At 34.0% G+C, this 26,828-nt stretch overlaps 4 protein-coding genes across 6 annotated transcripts; 2 read left to right on the forward strand and 2 right to left on the reverse strand.

Annotated features, from left to right (window-relative positions):
- LOC107631416 (glutathione S-transferase F11-like) lies at positions 1,709-3,713 on the forward strand. The gene is made up of 3 exons (XM_016334851.2): positions 1,709-2,101; positions 2,323-2,371; positions 2,532-3,713. The coding sequence occupies exons 1-3, from the start codon at positions 1,955-1,957 to the stop codon at positions 2,975-2,977; spliced, it is 642 nt and encodes a 213-aa protein (XP_016190337.1). The 5' UTR covers positions 1,709-1,954; the 3' UTR covers positions 2,978-3,713.
- On the forward strand, positions 4,836-9,400 carry LOC107631415 (sucrose synthase 5). 2 transcript variants are annotated; one of them, XM_016334849.2, is made up of 15 exons: positions 4,836-5,159; positions 5,243-5,397; positions 5,477-5,669; positions 5,776-5,894; positions 5,996-6,212; positions 6,460-6,555; positions 6,637-6,810; positions 6,904-7,020; positions 7,128-7,294; positions 7,408-7,632; positions 7,735-8,301; positions 8,389-8,527; positions 8,642-8,739; positions 8,904-8,930; positions 9,020-9,400. In XM_016334849.2, the coding sequence occupies exons 1-15, from the start codon at positions 4,914-4,916 to the stop codon at positions 9,033-9,035; spliced, it is 2,556 nt and encodes an 851-aa protein (XP_016190335.1). In that variant the 5' UTR covers positions 4,836-4,913; the 3' UTR covers positions 9,036-9,400. The 2 variants fall into 2 exon arrangements, with proteins under 2 accessions (XP_016190335.1, XP_016190336.1); XM_016334850.2 differs by having other exon boundaries at positions 8,907-8,930.
- LOC107631413 lies at positions 9,763-13,591 on the reverse strand. The gene is made up of 11 exons (XM_016334848.2): positions 12,617-13,591; positions 12,057-12,159; positions 11,759-11,772; positions 11,447-11,665; positions 11,173-11,244; positions 10,886-10,972; positions 10,753-10,791; positions 10,568-10,672; positions 10,328-10,490; positions 10,117-10,226; positions 9,763-10,017 (listed from the first exon to the last, which is right to left on the reverse strand). The coding sequence occupies exons 1-11, from the start codon at positions 12,836-12,838 to the stop codon at positions 9,931-9,933; spliced, it is 1,221 nt and encodes a 406-aa protein (XP_016190334.1). The 5' UTR covers positions 12,839-13,591; the 3' UTR covers positions 9,763-9,930.
- LOC107634706 (NAC domain-containing protein 86-like) lies at positions 16,906-20,342 on the reverse strand. Of its 2 annotated transcripts, none has more exons than XM_021119587.1 (6): positions 20,231-20,342; positions 19,864-20,131; positions 19,141-19,691; positions 18,480-18,905; positions 18,300-18,381; positions 16,906-17,753 (listed from the first exon to the last, which is right to left on the reverse strand). In XM_021119587.1, exons 2-6 carry the CDS (start codon positions 20,018-20,020, stop codon positions 17,071-17,073), a joined length of 1,899 nt encoding a protein of 632 aa, XP_020975246.1. In that variant the 5' UTR covers positions 20,021-20,131; positions 20,231-20,342; the 3' UTR covers positions 16,906-17,070. The 2 variants fall into 2 exon arrangements, with proteins under 2 accessions (XP_020975246.1, XP_016193619.1); XM_016338133.2 differs by having other exon boundaries at positions 16,906-17,756.

The following is a 26,828-nucleotide window of genomic DNA, read 5'->3' on the forward strand; positions in this document are numbered from 1 at the left end:
TGAGTCAAGTCTAAATTTTATGAGTTGAGTTCGAGTTTGGTCTAGTTCGACTCATTTCTAGCACTATAGAAGACCAATGTTTATGCTTGGTAGCAGAAAATAGCAAGCAGGCCAGCTTGGAAAATTTTGAAGAATTTGATTCATTAATTACGAAATGTTTAAACTTATTAATAATAAATATCCTATGTTTTTATAAAATGTAAGCTTTTGTGTGTGCCAAATCAATTGTGTTTGTTAAAAACAGATGAGCATAGCGGCCAAGAATATAATGATCCACAAAATTGATTTGTCTTGCAATAAATAAAACAGAGAAATTTCATATTTGGATGCCAAATGTGCTTGATACTTGATGATGTGTTCCGATGTATTTGGCTCATAGAATAAAAATGTTGGCAGAATTTCTTGTGAAAGTGAATTTTTTCTTCATTTATATTATTAACTTGCATTGATATATAACTTTTAATTAAACTTGTTTCATTGTGGTATAACTTCAAACTTTACCGTTTAGGTACATTTAGATTTTAAGGACTGAGGGATGTTCAATGTACAATGGAATCAAAGTCTGAAAATGATAAAAATAAATAAATAACAATAACAAAAAATCCTAATTCTGGATATGATATTTGTATTTGTAACAGAAGAGCCAAACTTGAATTCCACTATTTTGATAGTGATGACCAAGAGAAAATTGTTTATGTAAACTGCAATTAATTATAGGATAATATGATAAGCCCTCTTCATAGTAGTATTATGGAATTGGCCTATTTAACAAAGTTACACGTGAAATTTTTAAGATAATATAATAACTATGGTAATATATAAGTTTATTGGTAGTTATAAAGTATTCTTTAAGGAGTCGAAAATTAAAAAAGAAGAAAAAGTTGAAGACTTTGTTGGACTGAAAACTCAAACGAAAACTATAATTTTGTTTATACAAATTATAGTGAAGCACAAATAAAGGTAACACTAATTTATANATTTTAAATTGTTCCACATTACAAAAATAAAACAAAATAAATATCACAAAACAAGAGTATTCAGAGAAAAAAAAGTAAATCATGCAAATCACATAGAGAACAATGCATCATATCCCCAACCACCGGTAAGCAGTACATAATTATTGTAAGACAAGGAACGGTGGATCAAAATGTACATGCATATATAATATAATAATATCCCTTCAAGCTTTTTTTCTTCAAAGAAAAATAGTTTGATGACATAAATTTGTACCCACACACACTATTGACTCGTCATTCTATTACCTTAGAATGAAATATAAATTCACAACAATTTCACTATACGTACATTATTTTCCCCCATCTCAAACACCATGTTGATCTAATATCTTTTTAACAATTAATAGGAATTTTTTATTTTATTAATTGGAAACAATTTAAATACCAAAGTAATGAATAAGAACTGTATTTTTAGACGTGCGTGTGCTTCAGTAACAAAACTAAAATTGATTTGTGTGAGAATAATTGTCATGAATGCGTGACATGTAGATGTAATTGTGGGCAAATATTTTTATTGGTGAAAAATTATTTATCGGAAAACCAATTCTTTTAATCAAGCTTAAGCCGTTGAATAAAAATAACTTACATCTAATCACCGTTTGCTATACGTTCCGGTTAAAAGCATTACAATTCATTAAAAGACAAAAGTAAACTATTTGGTATGTGATTATTTACGAGTTAAGAGTAATGAATTATAACAGTACTGAATTAAGATGACATAAATTATGAACATCTCAATCCTTTAAATTGATATACACAATTCATAAAAATGGGGACGAATGTGGACGTCATCACGTGTTAACCCCCAGGTTGGTTGGAGAATGTAACTCGTAGAAGCAGTAATAGGGCCATCCATTATATATTCAGCACTGGCATCCAAGATTTTGAAGACATATTAGCTTAATATACAATTTAATTTGCCTACAAAAACAGAGAAAATGGTGGTGAAGGTATATGGTCCAAGAACAGCAGCCTGCCCTCAGAGAGTGTTGGCTTGCCTCTTAGAGAAAGGGGTTGACTTTGAAATTGTCCATGTTGACCTTGATCACGGAGAGCAAAAGCAACCTCATTTTCTTCTGAAACAGGTGATAAGTCGACATATAATTGAGAGATCGTGTTACATTATACTCACATAAACATGTCATGGGAGATTGAGACATTTAATTATATATACATGATACATTTTAGAAGATAAATAGCCATAATTTTGGAGAATTTTTAGAAAAGAAATTACTCGTGCTATTGTGTTGTTATTGATTCTTCTGTATATACTAAATAAATAGTGTGGTTCTTTTTTATTTTGCAGCCTTTTGGTCAAGTGCCAGTTGTGGAAGACGGGGATTTCAGACTCTTTGGTATGTTCCTTCATTCTTTGATCTTATTTTCTCAAATCATTTCTATAGTTGGACCTTTATTTTAAGTTGACAAAGCCTTTTTACTGATTTAGGTTATTATATGAAACAAACACATCATTAATTTCCCATGTCTTAAATTAAATTCTAATTTTGGATTCAGAGTCAAGGGCAATAGTAAAGTACTACGCAGCAAAACATGCAGAGAGTGGTCCTAATCTATTAGGTACAACCTTAGAGGAGAGAGCACTGGTGGACCAGTGGCTTGAAGTAGAAGCACACAACTTCAATGATTTGTGTTTCACTCTCATGCTTCAACTTGTGATCCTACCAAAGATGGGTCAGCCAGGGGACTTGGCTTTGGCTCATAGCTCTGAGCAGAAGCTAGAGAAGGTGCTTGATGTCTACGACAAGAGGCTCTCAGAGAGCGCTTATCTCGCCGGAGACACCTTCACTTTGGCCGATCTTAGTCACCTTCCGGGGATCGATCATCTCATTGAGGATGCCAAGTTGGGCCACTTGATCACTCAGAGGACCAATGTTAATGCTTGGTGGCAGAAAATAGCAAGCAGGCCAGCTTGGAAAAAATTGAAGAATTTGATTCATTAATTACGAAATGTTTAAACTTATTAATAATAAATATCTTATGTTTTTATATAATGTAAGCTTTCGTGTGTGCCAAATCATTGTGTTTGTCCAGCAATATATAAAACAGAAATTTCATGTTTGAATGTCAAATGTGCTTGATCCTTGATGATGTGTTCCTATGTATTTGGCGCACAGAATAAAAATGTTGGCAGAATTTCTTATGAAATTAATTTATTTTTTCATTTATAATATTTTCTTACATAATTAACTTGTTAGGTACTTTTAGATTTTTCGAAGGACAGAAGATGTTCAATGAAATCAAAGACTGAAAATGATAAAAATAAATAAATAACAATAACAAAAAATCCTAATTCTGGATATGATATTGATATTACAGAAGAGCCAAACTTGAATTCTACTGATTTTAAAATCCAAGCATTAAACTTATGTTTTTATAGTATCTGGAGTATAAATTCTATGGGTATTAAGATATACCAAAATATAAAAGATTTTAGTGTCAAATACCCTTGTTTGATTCCTCCACTACATAAAATAATTAGCAATATACTGAAATCTAATATCAACAATTAAAGTGTGTAAATAATTGTTTATTTAAAAAGATGGATCAGATTAATTGGCTTGGTTTCTCTAACGAGAAAAAATCGCACAGTAATATCAGCGTCGATCATCTGGGGAAATAATCATCACTTCCATCATTTAAAAAATAGTTCCTAGCATAGAAAACAAAAATAAAAAATATAACCTAATCAAACAAAAAAAATTGAGTTGGTATGAAGATCAGAATTTTGGCTTGGAAATTCAGAAGACTGAATTTATGTATATAGCAAAGTTAGAATCAACTTCGATCATATGGGGAAAGTGTCATCATTTCAATTCCAACTCTCTCAATATTCAATACCTAGATTCAAAATCAAATTTGCAAACATAAAATTTGACAAAAGAAGAGAATTTCCCATTCTGCAATAGGAACTAAAATCAATGGGTTGACAATGCACATTAAATTGCAGGAAGGAATTGATGTGGCGTCAGCTCATACTCAGTGCCCAACTCGATTAGGGCAATGGTAATCAGTAATTGACGCGTAATTCGGCACAAACATGCCAACCCAGAACCCTAAAAGGAACACTAATAGAAAGATTGATACTTTGAGAGAGAACTGAGAAGAGTAAAGAAAAGTGAAGGATAGAAGCTTGAGCAGTGTTTTATTTTATAGAGGGAAGAGTGCGGCGGACGAAAACCCTAATTTTAAATTTCAATAAACCCTGGTTTTGAAAGGTGGATGCGGGTCGTTTAAGGGAGAATGATCTATTGGGCCATTTTTCGGCCTGCTATTGGATTTAGCCCATAACTAACAGGCCGGAGCCTGATTAATATTTGAAACAATATTCTAACCAATTCTTTTTTTATAAAAATACAAAAATTTATAAAAATTAATACTAGATGTGATCAACGGAAATCTCGAAAGAGACTCAACTTATTTTAATGTATATTAATTTTAATGGTTGATTTTAGTGTATAATTAATATGATTGATATGAAATATGGTATCCATTTGTTTGCATAAGATCAAGAAGAAAGTAAATGGCTTGGACATGAGAGTTTACTAGATTCTTTTTCTCTCATGCATGCTTACACACCCCCACAAACAAAAACATGTTTTGGCTATAGCACAACAACACAAAGAGACATAAAGAAGAAAAGAATGATACCAAATAATCCTAGAAAATATATTCACGTTTGTGTTGGAAAAATGTTCTTTCTCCAACTATTGCACCAATCAACACCTCCTCTAGTGGGGCCAATTTCACCCAAAAAAGTTATCCCTACACAAGCAAATAGCAATGTATATATAAAGTGCGACACATCTCATTAGAGCAGCAACCAAAGACATAGATACCAATTTCTAAGCCTTAGTTTACATCGTTTTATTTGTTGAAATGGCTGCTGCTTCTTCTTCAGCACCGAAGTTGAAGCGCACGAATTCCATAACGGAGAACATGCCGGATGCATTGAGGCAGAGTAGGTACCATATGAAGAGGTGCTTTGCCAATTACTTAGAGAAGGGAAGAAGGATAATGAAACTCCATCACCTGATGGAGGAAATGGAGCAAGTCATAGATGACAAGACTGAAAGGGATCATGTCTTGGAGGGCAATCTTGGCTTTATATTGAGCCATACACAGGTTAGCTTATTCCTTTTTCTTCTTGTAACTTGCTTTACAAGTCACCTTTCATTGCTTTCTGGAACTTTGAAACATGCATGCAGGAAGCTGTTGTTCATCCACCATATGTCGCGTTTGCTGTGAGGCAAAGTCCTGGAGTTTGGGAACATGTCAGAGTCAACTCTGAGGACCTTAAAGTTGAGGCTATAACCTCCACTGACTACCTCAAATTCAAGGAACGGGTCTATGATGAAAATTGGTATCAATTTTTTTTTCTTTTTTATCAATAATGTGACCAACTCTGTTGTTTCGATGGTTAACTGGGGTCTATGTCACAGGGCAAACGATGAAAACTCATTCGAAGCGGATTTTGGAGCTTATGATTTCCCCATTCCCCGTTTAATCTTACCATCTTCGATCGGAAATGGACTCCATTTTGTCTCAAAGTTCTTAACATCAAAGTTTAGTGGCAATTTGTCAAAAACACAGCCTATAGTGGACTACTTGTTATCACTGAATCATCAAGGAGAAGTAGGTGCCAGAACAACAACATAAACTTTTAAAATCCATAAAACATATACTTTTTCTTTTTTTTTGACATTTATGTATCTTCCAATTTTTCATTTACAATTGTCAGAAACTGATGCTGAATGAGAGACTGAACACTGCTGCAAAGATTCAGCTTGCACTTATTGTGGCTAATGCATATCTCTCAGCAACTCCCATGGATGCTCCCTACCAAGATTTTGAGCTAAGGTAAACAGAACAGAATAGAACAACCCCTTTATATTCTTAGATATATTATATAGGAGGAACATGATTTTTGACTCAATAATCAATACCAATGTTGAATGCAGGCTTAAGGAATGGGGATTTGAGAAAGGATGGGGAGACACTGCAGGAAGAGTGAAGGAGACAATGGGATTTTTGTCAGAAGTGCTCCAAGCTCCAGATCCAGTGAATCTTGAGAAGTTCTTCAGCAGAGTTCCCACAATATTCAATGTTGTCATCCTTTCCATCCATGGTTATTTTGGCCAAGCTGATGTTCTTGGATTGCCAGACACTGGTGGACAGGTAGCAGTTCTTGACTCTAGTTACTTAAAAGCCTTTGTTTGTAAATTTTATGATAATTTGACAAGTTCTTGAAAGGAAAAAATTTAAGCAAGTTTTGATGACTTTATCATATGTTAAAAAATACTAATTATTGACAAAAGAAGCTAAAAAAAAAAAAAAAAGTTAACAAAGTGAAAATTTTGGGATTGCTTTTATGGATAACAACTTTTGTAAACTATAACCTTTGCTCTATTGCTATTTGGAACAGGTAGTTTACATATTGGATCAAGTGAGAGCTCTGGAGGCAGAGTTGCTTATGAGAATTAAGCAACAAGGGCTAAATGTGAAGCCTCAGATTCTTGTGGTAAGGTTCTTACAAAAAAGTGATCCGTTTCTAACTTAATCTTTAAAAACACACATCCAAATATACTATTGAACTTGACAGGTCACAAGGCTCATACCAAATGCTCAAGGAACCAAATGCAACCAAGAGTTGGAACCAATCATTGATACCAAGCACTCCAACATTCTGCGCGTGCCTTTCCAAACTGATAATGGAGTCTTGCGTCAATGGGTTTCTCGCTTTGATATTTATCCTTATCTTGAGAGGTTTTCTCAGGCATGTGTAACAACATCTTTTATGAATCTTAACCTGGGAGGTTCTGTTATGATGAAATTTCCACCTAACCAGTTCTTTGGTTCATGATGATAGGATGCCACAGCCAAGGTGCTAGACTTCATGGAAGGGAAACCGGATCTTATTATTGGAAATTACACTGATGGAAATTTGGTAGCTTCTCTTATGGCTAACAAACTTGGGATAACCCAGGTCACTATCCCTTATTCTAAGTTGTCCTTGACAACTTCTCTTTAATTTCAATGATGTCCTTTATTACATTATGTAATAATTTCCTTAAGTCGTTGCTTGAATTCCAGGGAACTATAGCGCATGCTTTAGAGAAAACTAAGTATGAAGATTCAGATGTCAAGTGGAAAGAACTAGACCCCAAGTATCATTTCTCAAGTCAATTCATGGCCGATACAGTAGCAATGAATGCGGCTGATTTCATCATAACCAGCACCTATCAGGAAATTGCAGGAAGGTTAGCATCCATATTAAAAATTAAAAGAAAATTCACTTATACAGCTTAGAACTCAAAGATCAAGAAGAATATATACACATAAGTTTGTGACAAAAAGTTTTTGTTTTTTGCAGCAAAGATAGACCTGGACAATATGAAAGTCATGCAGCATTTACACTCCCAGGGCTCTGCAGGGTTGTTTCAGGTATAAATGTATTTGATCCCAAGTTCAACATAGCTGCACCTGGAGCAGACCAATCTGTCTATTTTCCTAACACAGAGAAAGACAAAAGACTCACTAAATTTAATGCTGCCATTGAGGAACTATTATATAGCAAAGTTGATAACAAAGAGCATATGTAAGTGACTACTTGCCACTTGTTATAGTTAGTGCTCAGATAATAATCACTATATTCTTCCTTAATTACAAATTTTTTATGCTGAAATTATTATGGAAACAGTGGGTATCTAGAAAACAGAAGAAAACCAATCATATTCTCAATGGCAAGGTTTGATGTTGTCAAGAACTTAACCGGCTTAGCCGAATGGTATGGGAAGAACCAGAGATTGAGAAACCTGGTGAACCTTGTCATAGTAGGAGGCTTCTTTGACCCTTCAAAATCCAAAGATAGGGAGGAAATGGCAGAAATAAGAAAGATGCATGATTTGATTGAAAAGTACCAACTCAAGGGTCAATTTAGATGGATAGCTGCACAGACGGATAGATATCGAAATGGTGAGCTCTATCGCTTCATTGCTGATACGAAAGGAGCTTTCGTGCAGCCTGCTTTGTATGAAGCATTTGGCCTTACTGTCATTGAAGCAATGAACTGTGGCTTGCCTACTTTTGCAACCAACCAAGGAGGTCCAGCTGAAATCATTGTAGATGGGATCTCTGGCTTCCATATTGATCCCCTTAATGGAGAAGAATCAAGCAACAAAATTGCTGATTTCTTTGAAAAATGCCAAGTAGATTCAACATATTGGGACAAGGTTTCTGCGGCCGGATTGCAGCGCATAGACGAATGGTAAACAAGACTCACACCAATTTAACATTTATAATACACCTACATGTAAAATAATAATCTAAAAAATTTGATGAATTTGTTTTGTAGCTATACCTGGAAGATCTATGCAAACAAGTTGCTAGATATGGGAAACATTTATGCATTTTGGAGGAGAGTGAATAATGAGCAAAAAGAGGCCAAGAAGAGATACATTCAGATGTTCTACAATCTTATGTTAAAAAATTTGGTAAGTCAATCTGCTTAGTCCTTTGAAACACATCCATAATAATTACTAATAGTTAATATAATGTTATGATCAAGAATGACTATCAATTCTGATGTCCCAAATTAAATGTCACAGGTGAAGACTATACCGGTTCCAAGTGATATACCTCCACCACCTCCTCCACCACCTCAACCAGTGCCAAAGCAGCAGAGTATGAAGAAACAAGGAACTAGGTATAACAATCAGCACCTCACACAAAGCTTCACACTGAAGTAACTGAAAAAAATTTTCCTTCACTTGAATTATTTCTGCTTTCAAGATGTGTATAATGTCTTTATGAGAAATTGATTTTTCATTTAATCCAAGCTAACATATAGTTTATTTGTTTTTGCTATAGCAGACGTTCACAGTCCAAATTGCAAAGGTAAGTTACTTAATAATAGCTATATAGTCCTTGAAAAGTTCATGATTTTCTTTTATTTATCAACTCAATAATTTATTTCTTCGTTTTAGCTTATTTGGAGCATAACAGCAAGTGGAGCAATTGCTAGGGTGCTTCATAATGCTTCTTCTTGTCACGGTGCTGGATGTTGGTGTCTGTCTTTCTTTCTAATGCTTAATTGTTGAATTAAGCTCGAAAGTTGATAAAATAAAAAAGAGACTTTAATTATTATTAAATAAGATAATAAATTTACACATTATATAAATTACAAAATTATTAATAATTAAATAATATTCTGTAATTGTTTCAATAAAAGTTGCTTCTCTGTGACAAGTAATTTGCTTTGGCCTTTGTGTGAGAAAACTCAATAGAAGAATTATTTAACTTTCGAGCCTTTGTTCTTTGTTGTTGGAAGAGAATGACATGAATGGATGGAGCAACAGAAAAACTTATCAAACTCTATTTCTATATACATCAGAAAAATTAAATTACCCTAATAATACAGTTTTTTAGTTATGTTATAGTTTTAAAACAATTAATATGCAATAATAATTAACTTAAAATTAATCAAGATGGTAAGTTCTTTAATTTCATAACCAATAGTCTTAAGTTCAATTTTTTTTTAAGAAAAAAATATCTCTTAATATATATATCATAATTTTACATCGTTAACTTCTATTCTAATTATGTACCGAAAAAAATTTATATTCTAATTATCCCATCGTTATATCAATTAAGGCTAAGCCCTATAATCTTGGTTTAACTCAATGCTATGTAATATTTTTTAGTGTTTTTTTGTCTCAGCATGTAGATAGACGATAAATTTTAGTTAAAATGGTACCAAACAAAAAAGTGGCATTATTACATTCTGTGTATAGAACTATCGATACTCATTGCTGAGTGCAAATAATAATAACTAAAAAATGTATAGATCCTATATTTTTTTTTAAAAGAAAAAAGTAATTTGAGATTTAAGATATAATCATCCACATGCTACTACTGTAGGGTCCATTGTAGTGGAAGTATTCCTATCACACATTTCAGGACCAATGTTTATAGGTGCTTCTCCCTGCAAGAAGACAGGAAATACCTTGAGAGTTAGGGAAGGAATACCAAACACCATCTTGCAAATTCTCTTTTTATTCTCAAGAATTTAATGAAATCATACCTTTGCAAGGTTCCTAAAGTAGGTCATATTGTAATTTCCGGTAGGAAATAAAACTTCAATTAGATCTGCTAATACCAATTGAGGTTGGGCCAATGCTCCATTATACCAATCTACATATACATGCACCATGGAAAGTTAGTTAGTTAGTTATCAAGTAGCTTAAATTAGTGAGGTAAATGCAACAAGTTATAACTTATAACTTCGTAGTTACCTAGTGTATAATTTTGAATCCTTTTGTCATATCTCCATAGGCTTGTGTTTGTAAGAAAGGAAAAACAAGAACGATCTTCAATGTTTAAATTTTGGATAAATGTTGATAGCATGTAGTTGGCTGGATCAGAAGTTAATGTTTCGTCGATGACTACTTCCACGGTCTACATGGGAAAAAAAAATCATAGATAAAGATAAAGAATTATGACAAACAATTATCACATAATCATAATAAACTTACACATAAGATGGCATGGAGTTCCTCTACATCATCAGGATTAGAGACATTGTAAGTGTTCTTGTTTATAGAAGCATCCAAATTCTCTCCTCCCGCATCTTCTACATACTGCTTGAATAGTTTGTGTATCAAAATTAACAAAGATCAAGTGTTAAAGGCTTGTTTATCTAACAGCAATGCTTTCATACCTTCAATTGATATGCTTCCTTTGTAAAAGACCAAACACCCTGAAAAGATAAAACACTCAATAGCTCCTTATATATAGTTTGAAGATGACAGATAAAAGGGTGTGTCCTGGAGTTTGGTGATACTGATACATACATTATCATACTTCATCCAAGCTACTGTTGGCTTGAATGATGTTCGATTCGTTGTGAGTTTAGCCATGCACAAATAGTTCTCCTTAACCTACACAAATGATAAACCATTTTGTCAGAGCAATATATCTCATAAAATTATGAAAACATTGTGCATTATCCAACTGTAGCTTTCATTTTAAATATACTAGTCTACAGGTTACTGATGATAGCAAAAATTTACAGAGAAAAAATACTCTTCATAATGATATATAAACAATTACTGATGGTGGAACAGAGGAGTGTTCTTACTGCAGCATAAACTTGATTGGCCCTGGCTTCAACATTTGCAAAAGCTCCAATATACTTGATCCACTCTGCTCTCTATCAAAGTAAACACAGTTAGTTTTCAAACATTCTAGGCAAAGAAAATCTTCATTATCATAAGTACATACATCTCTCTTCAATAGCCAGGTGTACAAGCTAACCTGGTACCCTATGTCCACTGTTCCAAGTAAAAAAAAAATATTGTTCTGTCCTTTTGGATATTGAAAATCTAGCCAGTGCATGATCTTCAGGTGCTTACCTGCAAAGGCGTATCCTCGACAAAGGGAACAAAAGTTGCAAAGTTGCAAGCTGGTTGTTGATCAGTGTCACTATAGAAGTGTGCTGAGAACTGTGCAATCTGTTGATAATCACTTTTGTTTAATATTTGAATCTGCCCTTCTTGACGCAATTTCAAGACACATGGAGAAGCCACCGAGTCTGCTGTTATGCCTTTCAAGCTCTCCAGCAAACCTAAAATCTGCTCTAAACAAGGGAAAGATTAGATGAAAATCCTTCTATCATGATCGTTTGAAGTTTAACATGTAAACTTGGAGTAGTGAAAGACTCTCACCTCTAAGAAGGAAACTTGAGTTCCAATCCCAGCAGAAAGAAAAGAATGACAAACAAGTTAGGGGCAACAAAGGTAAAAGAAAGCATTATTGTATTAAGACATCCTTTAAGTATATGATTCAATAAGAATTGGCTAAAAATGAATTGCAAAATCTTTTTAATATTGACAAATACAATGAAAGGGTTACTGCATTAGTTTCTTGGTAGATCAAAGGATGTGTTACCTTTTTATGCTTAACATTTTGGTTCCCAGTTAAGAAGAGAAATCATAAGGTGAATGAGATAAGCAGGGTATATACCTGGAAAATAATCTGTATCAACAGAATAGTTTGACAATGGAATGACAAATGATTTGATTCTTGAGGTGCAGTATTTAGTCCTTGATGCAATCCTTGAATTATTCTGCCAATGACACAGCAAAATGATGGAAGAAAATGAGTAGCTGAGAAATACAGCTTAATTAGCAGGGAAAATACAGTACACATGGTAAACTTATAAAAGGAAGAAAAAAAAGAAAGTAAAAGAGTGCAATTCCTAACTCATATGTTTCCCAAAAGATGAGAAGCTATTCCTTCATCAGCATCTATTTTGAGTATTTTCAGATCAATGTTATCTATTTCTTTTGTTATGCCAATGTCATTTTTTATTTTAAAATCCCTTATCTTTATCTACAAATGACTTTGCTGGTAAAGATTAAAAAAACACAATCACTCATGTTAAGGACCTCACCTCCCTCTCATTTCCATGTCATTGTTTACCCTTGTAAACTGAAAAATAAACAAATCTTAAGGATACAGTGCAATCCTAATACAAGAGTTCAAAGACAATGAAAAGAAAAATGTTCACAAAGATGAATTACCTGGAGAAGAAGGTAGCTCTGGCCATCAATAGCATTTTTAATGACTTTGAAGGTCTGGCCATAATAAATATGGAAGTTCACAGCATCCTCCACCTTTGAGAAGCTGCTCACTTTTGTTGGGGTGGTCCCTCCACGAACACCTCCACAACAGCTCAAGACCCAAACCAATGCCAAGAGAGAGAACAAGGCTTGCAGCCAAGAACTACAAGGAGCTGAGTCCATGAAGGTGAATGAGTGATAAAGTAATTAAACCTGTTGCTATACACAAATAATGTGAACAGTTGAGCTAATTATATATTTGCCACACTTTGCTCATAGTCATTATTTTAAGCTACCTTTTAGAAGGTAATAATAGAAAGCTAATAAACTTTTTTGCTATAGCAATTATGTTTTGCAGCCAAGCTAAACTGATAAATAATGCTTTAGTTTCTGTGATGAGAATAATGAAATATAGATGGAGATTCAGACTTGAGAGTGCAGAAATAATATTAAATGGATTGCAATAAAGAAATAATATTGTTGAAATATATAGTATGAAATGAATTGTTGGCATGTAGCTAGTGGGATTCGCACTCTTTTATTTTACTAGAAAGAGGTTAATAGTGTAGTGACCCGTGAACCTATCTTTGGGCTATTTTGTCATGTTCTTTTCAACTTGTATATTTATGTTGGTTCCTAAATTGATGGTACTTATTGTTCCCTATTATTCACTTTGATACTCTCTGCATTCTGCAATGTATGAGTGATCAATTCATCAAGCATGTGCTGTGCACTCACCTTACCTCATCTTCACAACTCTACACTCCAAATCAAAATCAAAATCAAAATCATTCATTCCCTGCTTGCAGCTTCTTGTAACTAACAAAAATTATTACTACATCCAGATTAGTTGATAAATTTATTATCTAATATTTGCTCAACGCCTCAACCAATGACTCACAAGAGCTTAGTTGAAGTTGTCATATGAGCCGTTCAGGAAAAGAAAAAGGTTATCTTGTGACTTGTATAATAAATTTTGATATCAGCTATGTTAAAAATAATAAATAAATAAACCGGCTGTGAAGTGTGAACACTTTGGTAAAACAAAGGGACCTAAACTCCGCTTTTTTATAGGGCTCCATTATAGTATGTAGTTGATAATTGTCGGAAATCAAGATACATAACACATAAGTACATAATATAAAATGAAAAAATGAAATGTAATTAACCTTATATTTTTTTACTAATTGGAGTCTAAGATACCATAGGGTAAGACAATTATGGTGTAAATCTCAAAGCGTGTTGAAGCGAGTGACGCATCTGAGAAAATGTAAAATGATGAATGGTACGGTGTATGGTCCCGTGATAGACAGCTTCACGAATCATGTGTAAATTGACTCCTTCGTGTTTGCTGACAAAGTCCAGATTCACAATAAGTCAATGACATTGGATTATTGTTTCAAAATCAGATATTTATGGAATATCATATGTCATGATATAAATGTGAATAAATATCAAAATATTCGTAAATAGTTTCTGATGTTTCACTTTTTTATTTTATTTTATTTTTTCATGATGTTTTTGCTTCAGCTCAAGTGTTAACAAAATCTATTCCTATAAAGGACTGTGGAAGATGAATTCACTAAGTCAAACATGTACAAATCCAATCTGCCAAATTCTAATTCTTTCATTAACTGCGTCTTTGCTGGCGGCTCAATGCATACTTTTATACACTGTCCATCAAAACATTTTTGAAGATGCATTTTTCCTGAAATTCATTACCAACATTAAACATCAAATTACCTTTTCACTACACATGGAAAGGTTTGATTGCCTTGCCTCTATCTCCTTCAATAACTCCTCTTGTTGGGTGCAACTCCTTCTGTGTATCCTCTCGTTCACCTTCATGCCACTTATCTGATTGAATAAATTATTTAAGGTGCTTAGGAAATGAATAACTAAATGCTGAAAAAGAATTCTCAAGCTAATAAACTCCTCCTATTCGAGAAAATTTTTATTTATGTAATTATCCAAATTTAGTCAGAGTTTAATTATAATTTGGTCACGTCAATTACTTGTTGGAACATTCTAGTATAACAAAAAAGAACAACATCAGCATTTCAATAACTAAGTTAGCAATGGTATTTGAAGTTTGATCTAAAAGATCATCATTATGATAAAATACTAAAATTAGAACAATGATTAAATTAAGTAATTGCGTGAATTTCAAAAATCACAATAAGAATTTATTTTCTACTCAATAGAGAATATTGTAATACTAATCATGGAACGTGTAATCTTTTCAATTTTTTTTAACAATTAAAAAAGTAAAGTATGATTTCTAATTTTTTAATATTTTTTGTTTCATATTTTTTTTATCACACTTATAAAATTCATAATAAAAAATTATATTTTATTTTTTCAAATATTAAAAAAAATTAAAAGAATTTATTTTTTTTAAATATAAAATAAAAAACACCAATTAATTACCTACCTAAGAATGTTTTCACTATTTTTTTTTTTTTGGCTGAGTTTTATCATAATGGCAAATACATTTGCCTTCTAAAAATGCCACATGAATTCGAATCTCTCTTAATAAGTAGAATATGTAAAGAGAGTATTTAATGTGTGCGTGAATAGGCTGTGTGTTGAAACCAATTCTTTTTTTTATAAAACTATGGGATTAAAAATATTAGTCTAATAATACAGGAATCTTTTGTCAAAATTATTTTAACAAAAAAAAATTAATGACATGCAAAGAGTGGGAACTGAAAATGTTATATATATGAAAAAAAAATCATCTTATAGTTGTTACCTTATATTTGAAAAAAATGTACGATGGAGTGTCAAGAAAAGTCTTATTGTATATATCTATGTAATTATAAACATATATGATAGAATTATAACTAGTGTGAAGGTGGTGTGACAGAAAAAATTTTTATTAGTATAGAATTACACAAAAAATTATTTTTAAGTCTATACATTTTTACATTAATTTTGAAAGTATTCATAGAGTATATCCAAGAACCTGTATCATGGTTTTATAATTTCTAAAGATATAAAAAAATTATATTTTTTATATTCACAAACATTAAAGTCTTTATAATTATAAATATCTAATAAATATAATCATAAACCAAATTTTTTGAAACAAAATAATAAAACCAACATTGTCCAAAGTAAAATAAATATTGTCCAAAATATATAATTAAATATCTACAAGTTTAGAACATAATCAATCAAACGTAAAACATAATCCAAAACACTAAATTAGAACATCTTCAAAAAAATCCTAAGCCCGGCGGTGAAGCCCGCCCCACCCCGCCAAAACCCACAGTTTAAGCGGTGCGGATTAAGCAGGCTTTTGATGTGTGACAGTCTCAATTTTTCAGCCCGGCCCATCTTTTTTGGCGGGTTATGCGAGCCGGCCCGACAGATTTAGGTCCGTTTGTCACCTCTAATTTTACCGATGATATCGTCCTTATGAGAGAGTTAAAGGAAGATCTAAATAAAAAGTTGGATTTATGGAGAGAAGCTTTTGAAATATATGATATGTGCATAAGCAGTAGCAAGACGGAATATATGAAATGTAAGTTCGGCTGTCGAAGGGCAAACCCTAATACAGAGGTGAAGATTGGAGAAAACATCTTACGAAAAGTTAAAAGTTTTTAATTATTTTGGGTGCATCATACAGAATAACGGAAAGATTGAGCATGATATAAATCATAGGATCCAAGTAGATTAGTCAAAATGAAGGAGTGTGTCTGGTTTTATATGTGACAAAAAAGTGCCTTTAAAACTTAAAGATAAATTCTATCACACTGCTATCAAACCAGCTATACTTTATGGTACAGAATGTTGGGCGGTCAAAAGGGAGATGAAGATATTCAAATGAATGAGTGGTCATATGCGATTGGATAGAATAAGGAACGAAGATATAAGAGAGAAAGTTGGAGTAGCATTTATTATAGAAAAGATACTAGAATCATGTTTTAGGTAGTTTGGATATGTGAGAAGAAGATCGATAGAGCATTTAGTTAGGAGGATGAATGAGATAGAAGATGAACAATGAGTAAAAGGTAGAGAAAAAATTAAAAAGATCATCTATAAAGTAGTTAAACATGATCTCTATATAAACCGTCTTTTTATAAATACGATACATAATAGAGTTTAATGACATCGTTTGATCCATATGACCGGCTTCATTAAGTGAGGCAAGGTTTCGTTATTGTTGTTGTAGTTGTCCGCACTGATTCTTTTCTATGCTTGAATAACAAAATAAATGGATTAAATGAAAATGAATTATATATCAATTTCTATTGGTACAATTGAGTACAATACTAATTCTTAATTAAATAACATATTGACCAAGTAAAATACAAGAATTGTTGTGAGAAGAAAATACAAGTATCCTTCTAAATAATGAAATCCTTAATTAAGTTAGAAGCTAAAAGAAAATAAAATTACTAGGTCAATTAAGGACTAATTGTAACATGGTTAACCCACATGGTACAAAGAGCCAAAGATATGGAGAGGAAAATACCAATTTTCTTCAACACCACACTAAATCCTCTCCCACTTTTAATTCCAACACACCAAGATTTTTCTTGCTGATTCCATATGATCTTGTGAGCTACTTGTTTCATTCTCTTCATGCTGCTATTAGCATCATAACAACATTTCTTCTTCACATTAATTGTGTCATCATCACTTCTTGATGCCCAATAATTTTCAACTTGCCCCTTCAAATTAACACAAAGCGTCAACAATAGTGCAAAGATAAATACAATAGCACTTGCTAATGTATTTGGTGACTTCATCATCATCAGCTTCTTGAACAAAGACTCTTGATTATTCTTGAGCATCTCCATGGAAGAATTGTTGCCCATTATTGTTACTGGATTCAGTTGAACTTTGATGGTTTGTGAAGGAACAATCTGATGAAAGAATGTGTCGGCTACTCGGCGAGTCGCCACAAACATTCCATGGCTAACCTTGGTTTCTTCAAGGACCTCAAAGCTTGTGGAATTTGAATAATCAATGTTGTCATCATCATCGATGAAGTTCTCATTTGGGTCACCATCGTTGATGAACCCCATTGAGAAATTGTCAATGTCAGCTTCACTGAATTCTTTGTTGCTATTGTGTAGCTCAGATTCTGCTGCAAATAAAGTTTTATTTATGTTTTTTTTCAAGAAAAATAAAAGGTAAACAAGAGAAAGATATACATGGCAAAGGGAAACAGCAATCATGCATGTGCATTGTGTATAGTTATGCATGCTTAATGATAGAAAAGTGTTACATAACTAGAAAAAAAAATTTATTAAACTCTTTGATGAAATAAAGTAATAAAACTCATTTATCTATTTAGAGAAAAATCCAAAATAACTCCTGACAATTACTTCGAAAGACAACGAGACCCTTAACAAAAAAAAAAACACAATCCGGCCTTTGACAATGACCTCGAAAGGACAAAGAGGCCCTTGTGCAAAAAAAAAAATTAATGTTATTTTTTTGGCATAGGGGCTAATCAATCTAAAAAAAATATCAGGAACCGGATTGAGTATTTTTTTTTGAGGCCTCCTTATCCTTTTGAAATAATTGTCGAGACCGGATAGGTACTCACTCATTTATTTATTAAGAGTAATAGGAGCAAATATATAAAGTTTTCTAATTATCTAGCTTTGTTGGCTAATTAATATACCTTGAACCTCATTTTCTTGTATGTTTGTTTGGAAGCTTGATATATCCTCAATCGGAACCGTCTTTTGCTCTTCCATAAAGCTCTGCAAAATTATGGGTATAAGGTACTCACTCATTTATATAAGTTCCAACATTAGTTTTATTGTAGCAAGTAATGGGTATAAGGTCATGTACAACATACCTTGAACTCGCTTTCAAGATCTCCAATCTCTATTGTTCTTAGGTTTTGATCTTGGATTTCATATCTCATGGGGTTCATATCATTTACGGCGTGATTAGTGTAACTTGTGCCAGCATTAAAAGCAAAATCATGTTCGTGATGATGAGGAGCAGCATAATTTGCATTGTTGCCACCCAATAATGTGTGTGAATGGTTTGAATGATTTGTGAATTCATGGGAAGAAACATTAGCATTAGCAAGTGAAAGAATCTGTTGCAAGATATCCGATTCATTGTTATTGTTCATGCTTCCTCCACACATTGAAGTGGTGCCACGTGTCATGATGTTGAGCTCTGAAATTCCCACATTAGGGAATTCCTCCACTACCTCCAATGGAGGCATGGAAAAACTGTGCTGCATCCTTGCACACTCTAGTGCTACATCCACCTGAAAAACATAAAAACATACATAAATATATAATAATTAATTTGATTTTAGAAAAAATTTATGTGCAATTGTTTTTACGTGAAGTTGCTAGTTAAATATAATTAAATGATTCGATATATTTAACTAAATTATTATCTAACAACTTTTAACTTTTAGAAAAAAACAATTACACGTGAGTGTTCACTTTATTTTAGTTTAATACTTTTAATTTAAATAAAAGAAAGGTATTAGGCACCTTAGATGGAGAGTAAGTTAGGGCTCCATAATGAGGAAATGAGGAGGATGACGAAGATGGAAGGTTATTGAGGAATGGATCTTGAGATAAGTGTGGGCATTTACCATTATGCCCAATATGATGATCCCAAGGCATGGTGTCAAAGACTTGGGGTGTTCCTTGAGAATCAGTTGTCATCATCATGATATTATCAGCAGCATAGTGATCTGCCACTTTGGGGATAATGACCGCCGCCTTCTTGAAGACACGGCAAAGAGCATAGGCATCCTGCAAGCCAGAAGCAGCATTGGTTTCGCATTCCCTCTCATGAAGACGGTACTCGTGCATGACCCAACCAGTGCGAGACCCGTGAGGCGCCCTGCCTCGGTAGTACACAAGGGTTTTCTTCATCCCTACGGCGCGGCTCTGCGAATTTACCTTCCTGTCCTTTCCAGTGGCCTTCCAGTACCCACATTTCGTTGCTCTGTTAGTTCTTGACCCATTTGGATACTTCCTGTCCCGAGGGCTAAAGAAGTACCACTCCAAATCCTTACCCGGCAACAACGACCTCCCTGTATAATATTAATAATAAATATTCCTTGAGTCAATATAAAGGATAATACAAAATAGTTAGGTAGTGTTTGTTTTCAGTGATAAAAAAGGTCATATATTCCAATTAAAATTTTAGTCTACCAAATTAAGAAAAATATATGATATAGACATGCATGTATATAATATATGTACCTGGCAAGTCCCACGGTTCGCACTTGTATAGATCAACTTCAGGAATGATCTCCAGATCAATTTTACGGCCATTAATCTTCCTTTTAAGGTAATAAGCAACCAGTTCTTCGTCTGTAGGGTGGAACCTAAAACCAGGAGGCAATGAAACTGGTGCCATTATAATATCTAAATATTATATGATCTCTAATACCCCACTTAACAAACTATCAGAAACCTCAATAATCCAAGCGATGATCTCCAATGATGCAATAATAATGCTCTCCCCTCCCTGTCACCAACGAACAAAAAAGAACAGTTTGTTAGCAAAATTAATATAATACGACATATAGTAGTATTTGTATGTACATAATATTAAAAGAGTAGAGACCTTAATGTGGAACGTTGGGAGCTAGAAAAATGAGAGAGAGCGAGAGAATAGGTGAGGGAAGAGGAGGGTGGAATGTTGGGGTTGCTTGGGCTTTTAACAAAGAGGACAAAAAGAGAATATAATGAAGAAGCAAATTGGGGTTGTCCCACTAGCTATCTCTTTTTCGATCAAATGGAATGGAAGATTCTTTTTATCTTTGTATTCAAGCTTGTGTTCTTGTGTGGTAATGATCCTATGCTTCCTGGTAGTTCTTTCTTGGATTCTGGTATGCTCCACATGACAATGCATGGAATATATTAATTGGATGCATTTCAAAACCTTTTTCATCAGACCAAGAATCTGCATTAACGTGACCAACAGTAGGAAAACCAACTTTGGCGGCTCTTCCTCATAACCCAAGAAAACTACATACCGTTCACACTTGACTACTACTCGCATGGAGTTTCATCATCATCCACCCCTTTTCTCTACTATTCCTTATCCACTTATTCAACTTGTATGCTCCTCCATTTTTTTGTTTTCAAAGTTATATCTTAGTCCATATAAATTATGAATTAAATAAGAACTTTGATTACTTAAATTTTGTGCATGCAAAGAAAATGATTATATATATCAACAATGGTAAGGAACAAGAGGATACCAACTAAAAATCAGCAAATTATCTTTGGTGAATTCAAAATTTGTATGTGAATGATATTTATGTTAGGCATTAAGATATTTTTTTACTAAGTATTATAATGTTTCTTTTTTATACTAAATGGATATTTTTTTATATATTTTATAAATTTTTTTATATACTAAAAATATTATAAATTAAAAATAAATAAAATTAATTAAATATAATTATAAATTAATTAAATTATTATTTTTTGAGTAATCACTTGTTGTTGTATATACTTTTCTTATATATTATAGTTGGATCGGCCAAGGTAATTTGGAAGTGGGACCCATGTGGGGCCAGATTTTGCCACGTGAAATGAATAAAGAACCAACGTGGCATGGCAGGATGACTTGTGAGTGATCTGATGCTTTTCCCATATAGCTGATAGATGGATGCAAATTAAATGTTCCCTAACTAAATAGGTAGTATATTAGTATAACTTAGTCTTATGTCATCTCATGCTTTCCCTTTCCCTTTCACCAATCCATCTTTTGGTGCTTTTCTCCTTTCTCAGTTTATGCTGCCATGGGATTGTTTAATTTAATTTCGGAAATAATTCATTATATTTGCTTACGATTTTTCTCCTCATTATCCTAACATGAAATGCGATTTTATTTTATTCAAATATAAATTTTTTAGAGAAAATACAAATTAATTAACAATAATTTTGAACATCATCTAAAAATCAATCACTAATTCATCGTTACATATTTTTGTATATTTTTTACATGTTTTTCAAATAAATTAAAATAATCAGATATTAGAATAATTAAATGACATGTCAATAAAAAAAAAATTTTCTTTGTGGCTTAGAATTTAGTTAGGATATAGATATAGAATATAAATGTTCGACTTTATTCTTTTCTATATATATTTGGTAAAAGTTATGGAGGATAGAAGTTCTATCCAATGGATACTGTTTTTGTGTGAAAGTGAGCTCTGAGGTATAGCTTATTCTACTAGCGCTTGAACTTGCTTTTCTTAGAGTGGAGGGAGTGGAACATCGTCTTCTCCTGAGGAGGCGGCGTTGGGTACCTAAAAAGGGACTCCAACGCTCAAATAAGTATGAGTAAATAGATTAGAGTAATTGGAGTGAGTTCAGAATAAGATTGGAGTGAATAGCGTACCTGTGACTGAGTAAATCACTCGTATATAATGGAGTAATTGGAGAACCGTTATCCACATTGTTTGTTACTGGTTTGGTTGTGTTCTGATATTTCGGAACTTAGGTAGCTCTGGAAAGAGATCTGCGGAGGAGTTGTGTGTTGATCCTGGTTCCGAGATTCCCGTTATGACTCGGTTCCGACCTAACGGATCATAGCCCCCAAGGTTGGCCTGTTTTGGGGGTGATGAATGGACTCTTGATGGTTTAGAATTCACAAATGAATTCTCGTGGCAAGTATAGTTTCTAAACCAATTAATAACCCTTTCATACAAAAGATTGTTTGTCACAAGTAACAAACCCCTAAATTTATAAACCGAAGTATTGAACCTCGGATCGTTCTCCCTAAGAATTACAACAAAGTGTCTTGTTATTGGTTATGAGGTATGTTTTGGGATTTTTGGGATAAGAGACATGAATTGTAAATGGTAATAAAAATAAACTAACAACTACAAAGGTCTTGGCAAGGTTTGGTGGTCAAGGATCTCTATCCCTATCACTAACCACAACATGAGAATTGGCAAGGATCAATCCCATTAAGTCAACTCCTAACTAATAGTAGAGGAAAGTCAAGTGAGCTATATCAATCCAAGTCCATAAGTCCTAGTTCTCCGCCAAATCAATTAGTGAGATCTAGAGTTAATAGCTCCCAATCGTCAATCACTTGGACATTAGTAACTCAAGAGTTCCTAAGTTACCTTCCCAAGCTAAGAGCGTAAAATTCTACTCTAAAATCCAACCAAGAATTTTATCAAACACTTGGAAGGCATAAAAGGAAAGCATAGTAAAATTGCAAGGAAAGTAAATCTACACTACTCAATTGCAAGGAATTAAACAATAACAAATCAAATGAACAATAAAGGAACATGAAAACATAAAGTGCATTAAAATGAAAATAGAAGAAACAAAAGTGCATCAACAAAAAAGTAGAGAATTACAAGAATTAAATGCTAAACTAGAGAGAAGAGATGTAGAAGAAGAAGAATTACAAAAGAAAAAGTAAATCAAAGCATAAAATTAACCTAGATCTAAGAATTCCTAATCTAGATCTAACCTACTCCTAATTCTAGAGAGAAGAGAGAGCTTCTCTCTCTAGAAACTAACTAAAGCATCATAAAACTAAAATAAAACTCACTAACTAACTAGATGCCTCATCCCTCTTCAATCCTTGGGTTAAATAGCATCAGAAATGAGTTGAATTGGGTCCAAAATACACCAGAAATCGCTGGCCACGAGTTGTACTTAAGTGAGCACGTGCAACATCAGCGCGTACATGTACCGTGCGCATGCGCGCCCCTATGCGCGGTGCAACTATGGCAAATTTTATATAATTTTGAAGTCTCAGATGTTAGCTTTCCAATGCAACTAAAACCGCATTATTTGGACCTCTATAGCTTAAGTTATGGTTGATTAAGTGCGAAGAGGTCGGCTTGACAGCTTTTGCGATTCCTTCATTTCTTCATGAATTCTCCATTTCTACATGCTTTTTCTTCATCTCCTCAATCCAATCCTTGCCTCCTAAATCTGAAATTGCTTAACAAACATATCAAGGCATCTAATGGAATCAAGGTGAATTAAATTTAGATATTTTAAGACCTCAAAAGCATGTTTTCACTCTTAAGCACAATTAAAGGAGAATTTACAAAATCATGCTATTTCATTGAATAAATATGGGAAAAGATGATAAAACCCTCTCAATTCAACACAAGATAAACTCTATAAATGGGGTTTATCAAAGGATCAAGATATAAACATGTTAACATTTTTCAAGTATTATAACTCGGAACCAGGATTTGGAGTGGGTTGATTGTGGTAGCTTTAGGTGTGCCGAGTTATAGCTCGGAGCCCCCAAGGTTAACATGCTTATTCTCGGTGTAAGAAGTGGAAGCAGGTTATCCTTTTGAATTTTCGCGCTTAATATTTTGTGTTCGTCTCTTGGGGAGGAAAGAGAAATATTGGAAAACGCATTCGCTTTTAATGCGTGTTGGGTAATGTAGCGCTAGTGAGATCTAGCCGCTGATTTTCTTTTTGTGTTTAATAATCGACGGTTAGGGATTGTTCTTGAATTTTTACTGCTTGCAGAAGGTGTGGATAGTGGGCTGGTGGGTGATTTTTTGTTTGGATTTGTTTGATTATCTGGTTTCGGGGCTTGCTTTTTCTTTTTTCGCCTGTGTTTCCGAAAGATGAATAAGAAAGGTTAGTTATTCCTTTCTTCCTCATGTGCTCTTGTTTTCTGTGGGAATGTTTGTTTTCGGGATGGATAAGGGAAAAAAGGTTGAGATAGGGACAACTGTGGGTGGTAAGGTAGAAGTTAAGCTAGTTGAAGATGTGTGGGTTTGGGATCCTGTGAATCCTTTTTCATGGGTTGTGGATTCAATGAGGGAGTATGCTTCTGTGTTTGACGATTATCAAAGTGTGTCACAATTAGGGTTAGTGTCTTCGTGGGTCAGGGGGGAAGTGATATTAAGCTTAAGTTCATACCGTGTAGTGCTAATGATCGTGTCTTTCATCGTGGGGAAGGGTTTGAGTTTTTCTTCATGTACAATTGCGTTTTTGTGGACTTGGGTGTTAAGTTTCCCTTCTCTAAATTCGAGTGTGGTGTTCTCATGCAGCTTAAGTGTGCACCGTCTCAGCTGCATCCTAATTCGTGGGCTTTCGTTAGGGCTTTTTAGATTCTGATGAGGTATTTAGAGATTGAGCCATCCTTGGAAGTCTTTTTTGCTTTGTTTCAATGTAAGGGGGTTAGGCGAGACTGTTGGTTGAATCTCGCTAGTGTTCCAGGTCGTGCCATTTTCAACTTATATAGGTCTTCGTATAAAGGGTTTAAGTCTATGTTTGTAAAGATTGGCGTTGTTCAGGGTGAATTTTCTTGGTTTATAGATGAGTGTTTATTGGAGAGGTTCCCATTATTCTGGGTTCCAAGGCCTAGGCAAATATTGGGTATGGATGGGATGGGATACAGAAATGAGATGGTTGTGGAGTTTTTGGTTAATTATGTTTCGCCTTCGAGTTTGTTGTTGGTTGTTGAACTTCTGGAGTTGGAAATGGATAGAGATGCCTTGGCTGGATATATAGGTATTTGCTTTGTGAAATTTGTTTTTGTATGGTTCGGTAATGGTTGTTTATTCGTTATCTTTCTGTTTTGTATGTAGTTGAAAAGGCTCCAAAGGTGACCTTAAGCAGCTTGCGAGCGTATTTTTGGTCGAAAAAAGTTGAAAAGCAAAGCTCTACTAGTCATATTATGGCGGAGAAAGGTGCTGAAGTTAATCAGCCGTCTCCAAAGAAGGTTAACTTTAAAAGGAAAAGAAGTTGTGGAGTTTTTGGTTAATTATGTTTCGCCTTCGAGTTTGTTGTTGGTTGTTGAACTTCTGGAGTTGGAAATGGATAGAGATGCCTTGGCTGGATATATAGGTATTTGCTTTGTGAAATTTGTTTTTGTATGGTTCGGTAATGGTTGTTTATTCGTTATCTTTCTGTTTTGTATGTAGTTGAAAAGGCTCCAAAGGTGACCTTAAGCAGCTTGCGAGCGTATTTTTGGTCGAAAAAAGTTGAAAAGCAAAGCTCTACTAGTCATATTATGGCGGAGAAAGGTACTGAAGTTAATCAGCCATCTCCGAAGAAGGTTAGAGTTAAAAGGAAAAGGGGTGAGGTAAAGAAGGATAGGCCTGTGGGTGTGGCCGAGGATAAGCTTGGAGGAAAAGAGATTGATCTTGAGGTGGTCAAGCATTTTACCGAGAACCAAAGGGTGCTTCATGGTTATCGTGGGGATGAGGATTTGACTTCCCTTTGGAGTGAGCATTTCCCGTTGAGTATGGTTGTTGATGAGCACTGTCAAAATTCGGCTGATGTTAAACTTGTCCAGGAAGTTGGTGATATTGGGGTTTGTCAGTATCTACAGGTATAGTGTCACTTTGTTGTTTTATTGTGTTTGCTTGTGTAGATCTTTGATTTGTTTTACTGATTTTCTGTAGGTGATTGGAGCTTGGTTGATGTCTATTGGCCGAACTCAGGAGTTGAAGCATGCTAGGGATTTGTTTGATAGGGCTGCCATGCCTCAATTAATGTAGAATGTGGAGAAGGCGAGCAAGCTGCGTGATGCTCTTGACTTGGTAAACTCATTGCAAGAGAAATTGACGACTTATGAGAGTGCGGAAAAGGAATTGAAAGAGAAAAATGTATATTTGGAGGCTAGACTTGTGGTTCTTGGAGTGGAAAAGAAACATGCTGAAACTGAGAAAGAGGATCATAGTTTGGAGATGTTCTCGGCTGGATTTGAGAGAGCTGTTGAGCAGGCAAAGCTTCTAGCTCCTGCTGCTGACTTTTCGAAAATGGATCCGTGTAAGGTTGTTGTTGGGGATGAGTTGGTTGAGGACGAGGATGGTGTTGAGGGTGAGGGGGAGAACTCTGGTGTTTAAGATTGTAATAGGCTTGTTTGTGTAGTTTTTTGAACTTATTTGACTTATAGCCTTTCGGCTTTTGTCATGAACTTTTAGCTAAACAGATATGGTAATATTGGGGTTTGATTTGGTTATGTTTCATGTTTGAATTGTTTAGGAGGTATGTTTGCATATTGGTATTTGTTTGTTTGCAAGGATCAAGGGATTAGGATACAAGAGTTTTGTTGTTTGTTTGTTGTTTTGTATCTCTGCACAATTTGTGCTTTCGTTTTGTGCATAGAGTTTGTGGGATGAGGGGTATGCTATTAGCCCCGTTAGGACTTGTAGTCGTTTTATGCCTTTGATCAAAGAAGTTTGATAATGTTAGAATTGGGTTTG

Source organism: Arachis ipaensis, chromosome B03, assembly GCF_000816755.2.
Source record: "Arachis ipaensis cultivar K30076 chromosome B03, Araip1.1, whole genome shotgun sequence".
In the NCBI taxonomy this organism is placed as follows: domain Eukaryota; kingdom Viridiplantae; phylum Streptophyta; class Magnoliopsida; order Fabales; family Fabaceae; genus Arachis; species Arachis ipaensis.

What these genes read in the sequence shown, in the direction of transcription:
- LOC107631416 (XM_016334851.2), top strand. Translation starts at nt 1,955, where the DNA reads ATGGTGGTGAAGGTATATGGTCCAAGAACAGCAGCCTGCCCTCAGAGA. An exon ending in CTCATTTTCTTCTGAAACAG is followed by an intron (nt 2,102 to 2,322) that starts GTGATAAGTCGA and finishes TTTATTTTGCAG; the next exon opens with CCTTTTGGTCAAGTGCCAGT. An exon ending in CGGGGATTTCAGACTCTTTG is followed by an intron (nt 2,372 to 2,531) that starts GTATGTTCCTTC and finishes TTTTGGATTCAG; the next exon opens with AGTCAAGGGCAATAGTAAAG.
- LOC107631415 (XM_016334849.2), top strand. Translation starts at nt 4,914, where the DNA reads ATGGCTGCTGCTTCTTCTTCAGCACCGAAGTTGAAGCGCACGAATTCC. An exon ending in ACAAACTTGGGATAACCCAG is followed by an intron (nt 7,021 to 7,127) that starts GTCACTATCCCT and finishes CTTGAATTCCAG; the next exon opens with GGAACTATAGCGCATGCTTT. An exon ending in TATCAGGAAATTGCAGGAAG is followed by an intron (nt 7,295 to 7,407) that starts GTTAGCATCCAT and finishes TGTTTTTTGCAG; the next exon opens with CAAAGATAGACCTGGACAAT.
- LOC107631413 (XM_016334848.2), bottom strand. Translation starts at nt 12,838, where the DNA reads ATGGACTCAGCTCCTTGTAGTTCTTGGCTGCAAGCCTTGTTCTCTCTC. An exon ending in AACTCCATGCCATCTTATGT is followed by an intron (nt 10,491 to 10,567) that starts GTAAGTTTATTA and finishes TTTCCCATGTAG; the next exon opens with ACCGTGGAAGTAGTCATCGA. An exon ending in ACTTTAGGAACCTTGCAAAG is followed by an intron (nt 10,018 to 10,116) that starts GTATGATTTCAT and finishes GTCTTCTTGCAG; the next exon opens with GGAGAAGCACCTATAAACAT.
- LOC107634706 (XM_016338133.2), bottom strand. Translation starts at nt 20,020, where the DNA reads ATGGCACCAGTTTCATTGCCTCCTGGTTTTAGGTTCCACCCTACAGAC. An exon ending in CGAACCGTGGGACTTGCCAG is followed by an intron (nt 19,692 to 19,863) that starts GTACATATATTA and finishes AATATTATACAG; the next exon opens with GGAGGTCGTTGTTGCCGGGT. An exon ending in ATCTTGAAAGCGAGTTCAAG is followed by an intron (nt 18,382 to 18,479) that starts GTATGTTGTACA and finishes ATAATTTTGCAG; the next exon opens with AGCTTTATGGAAGAGCAAAA.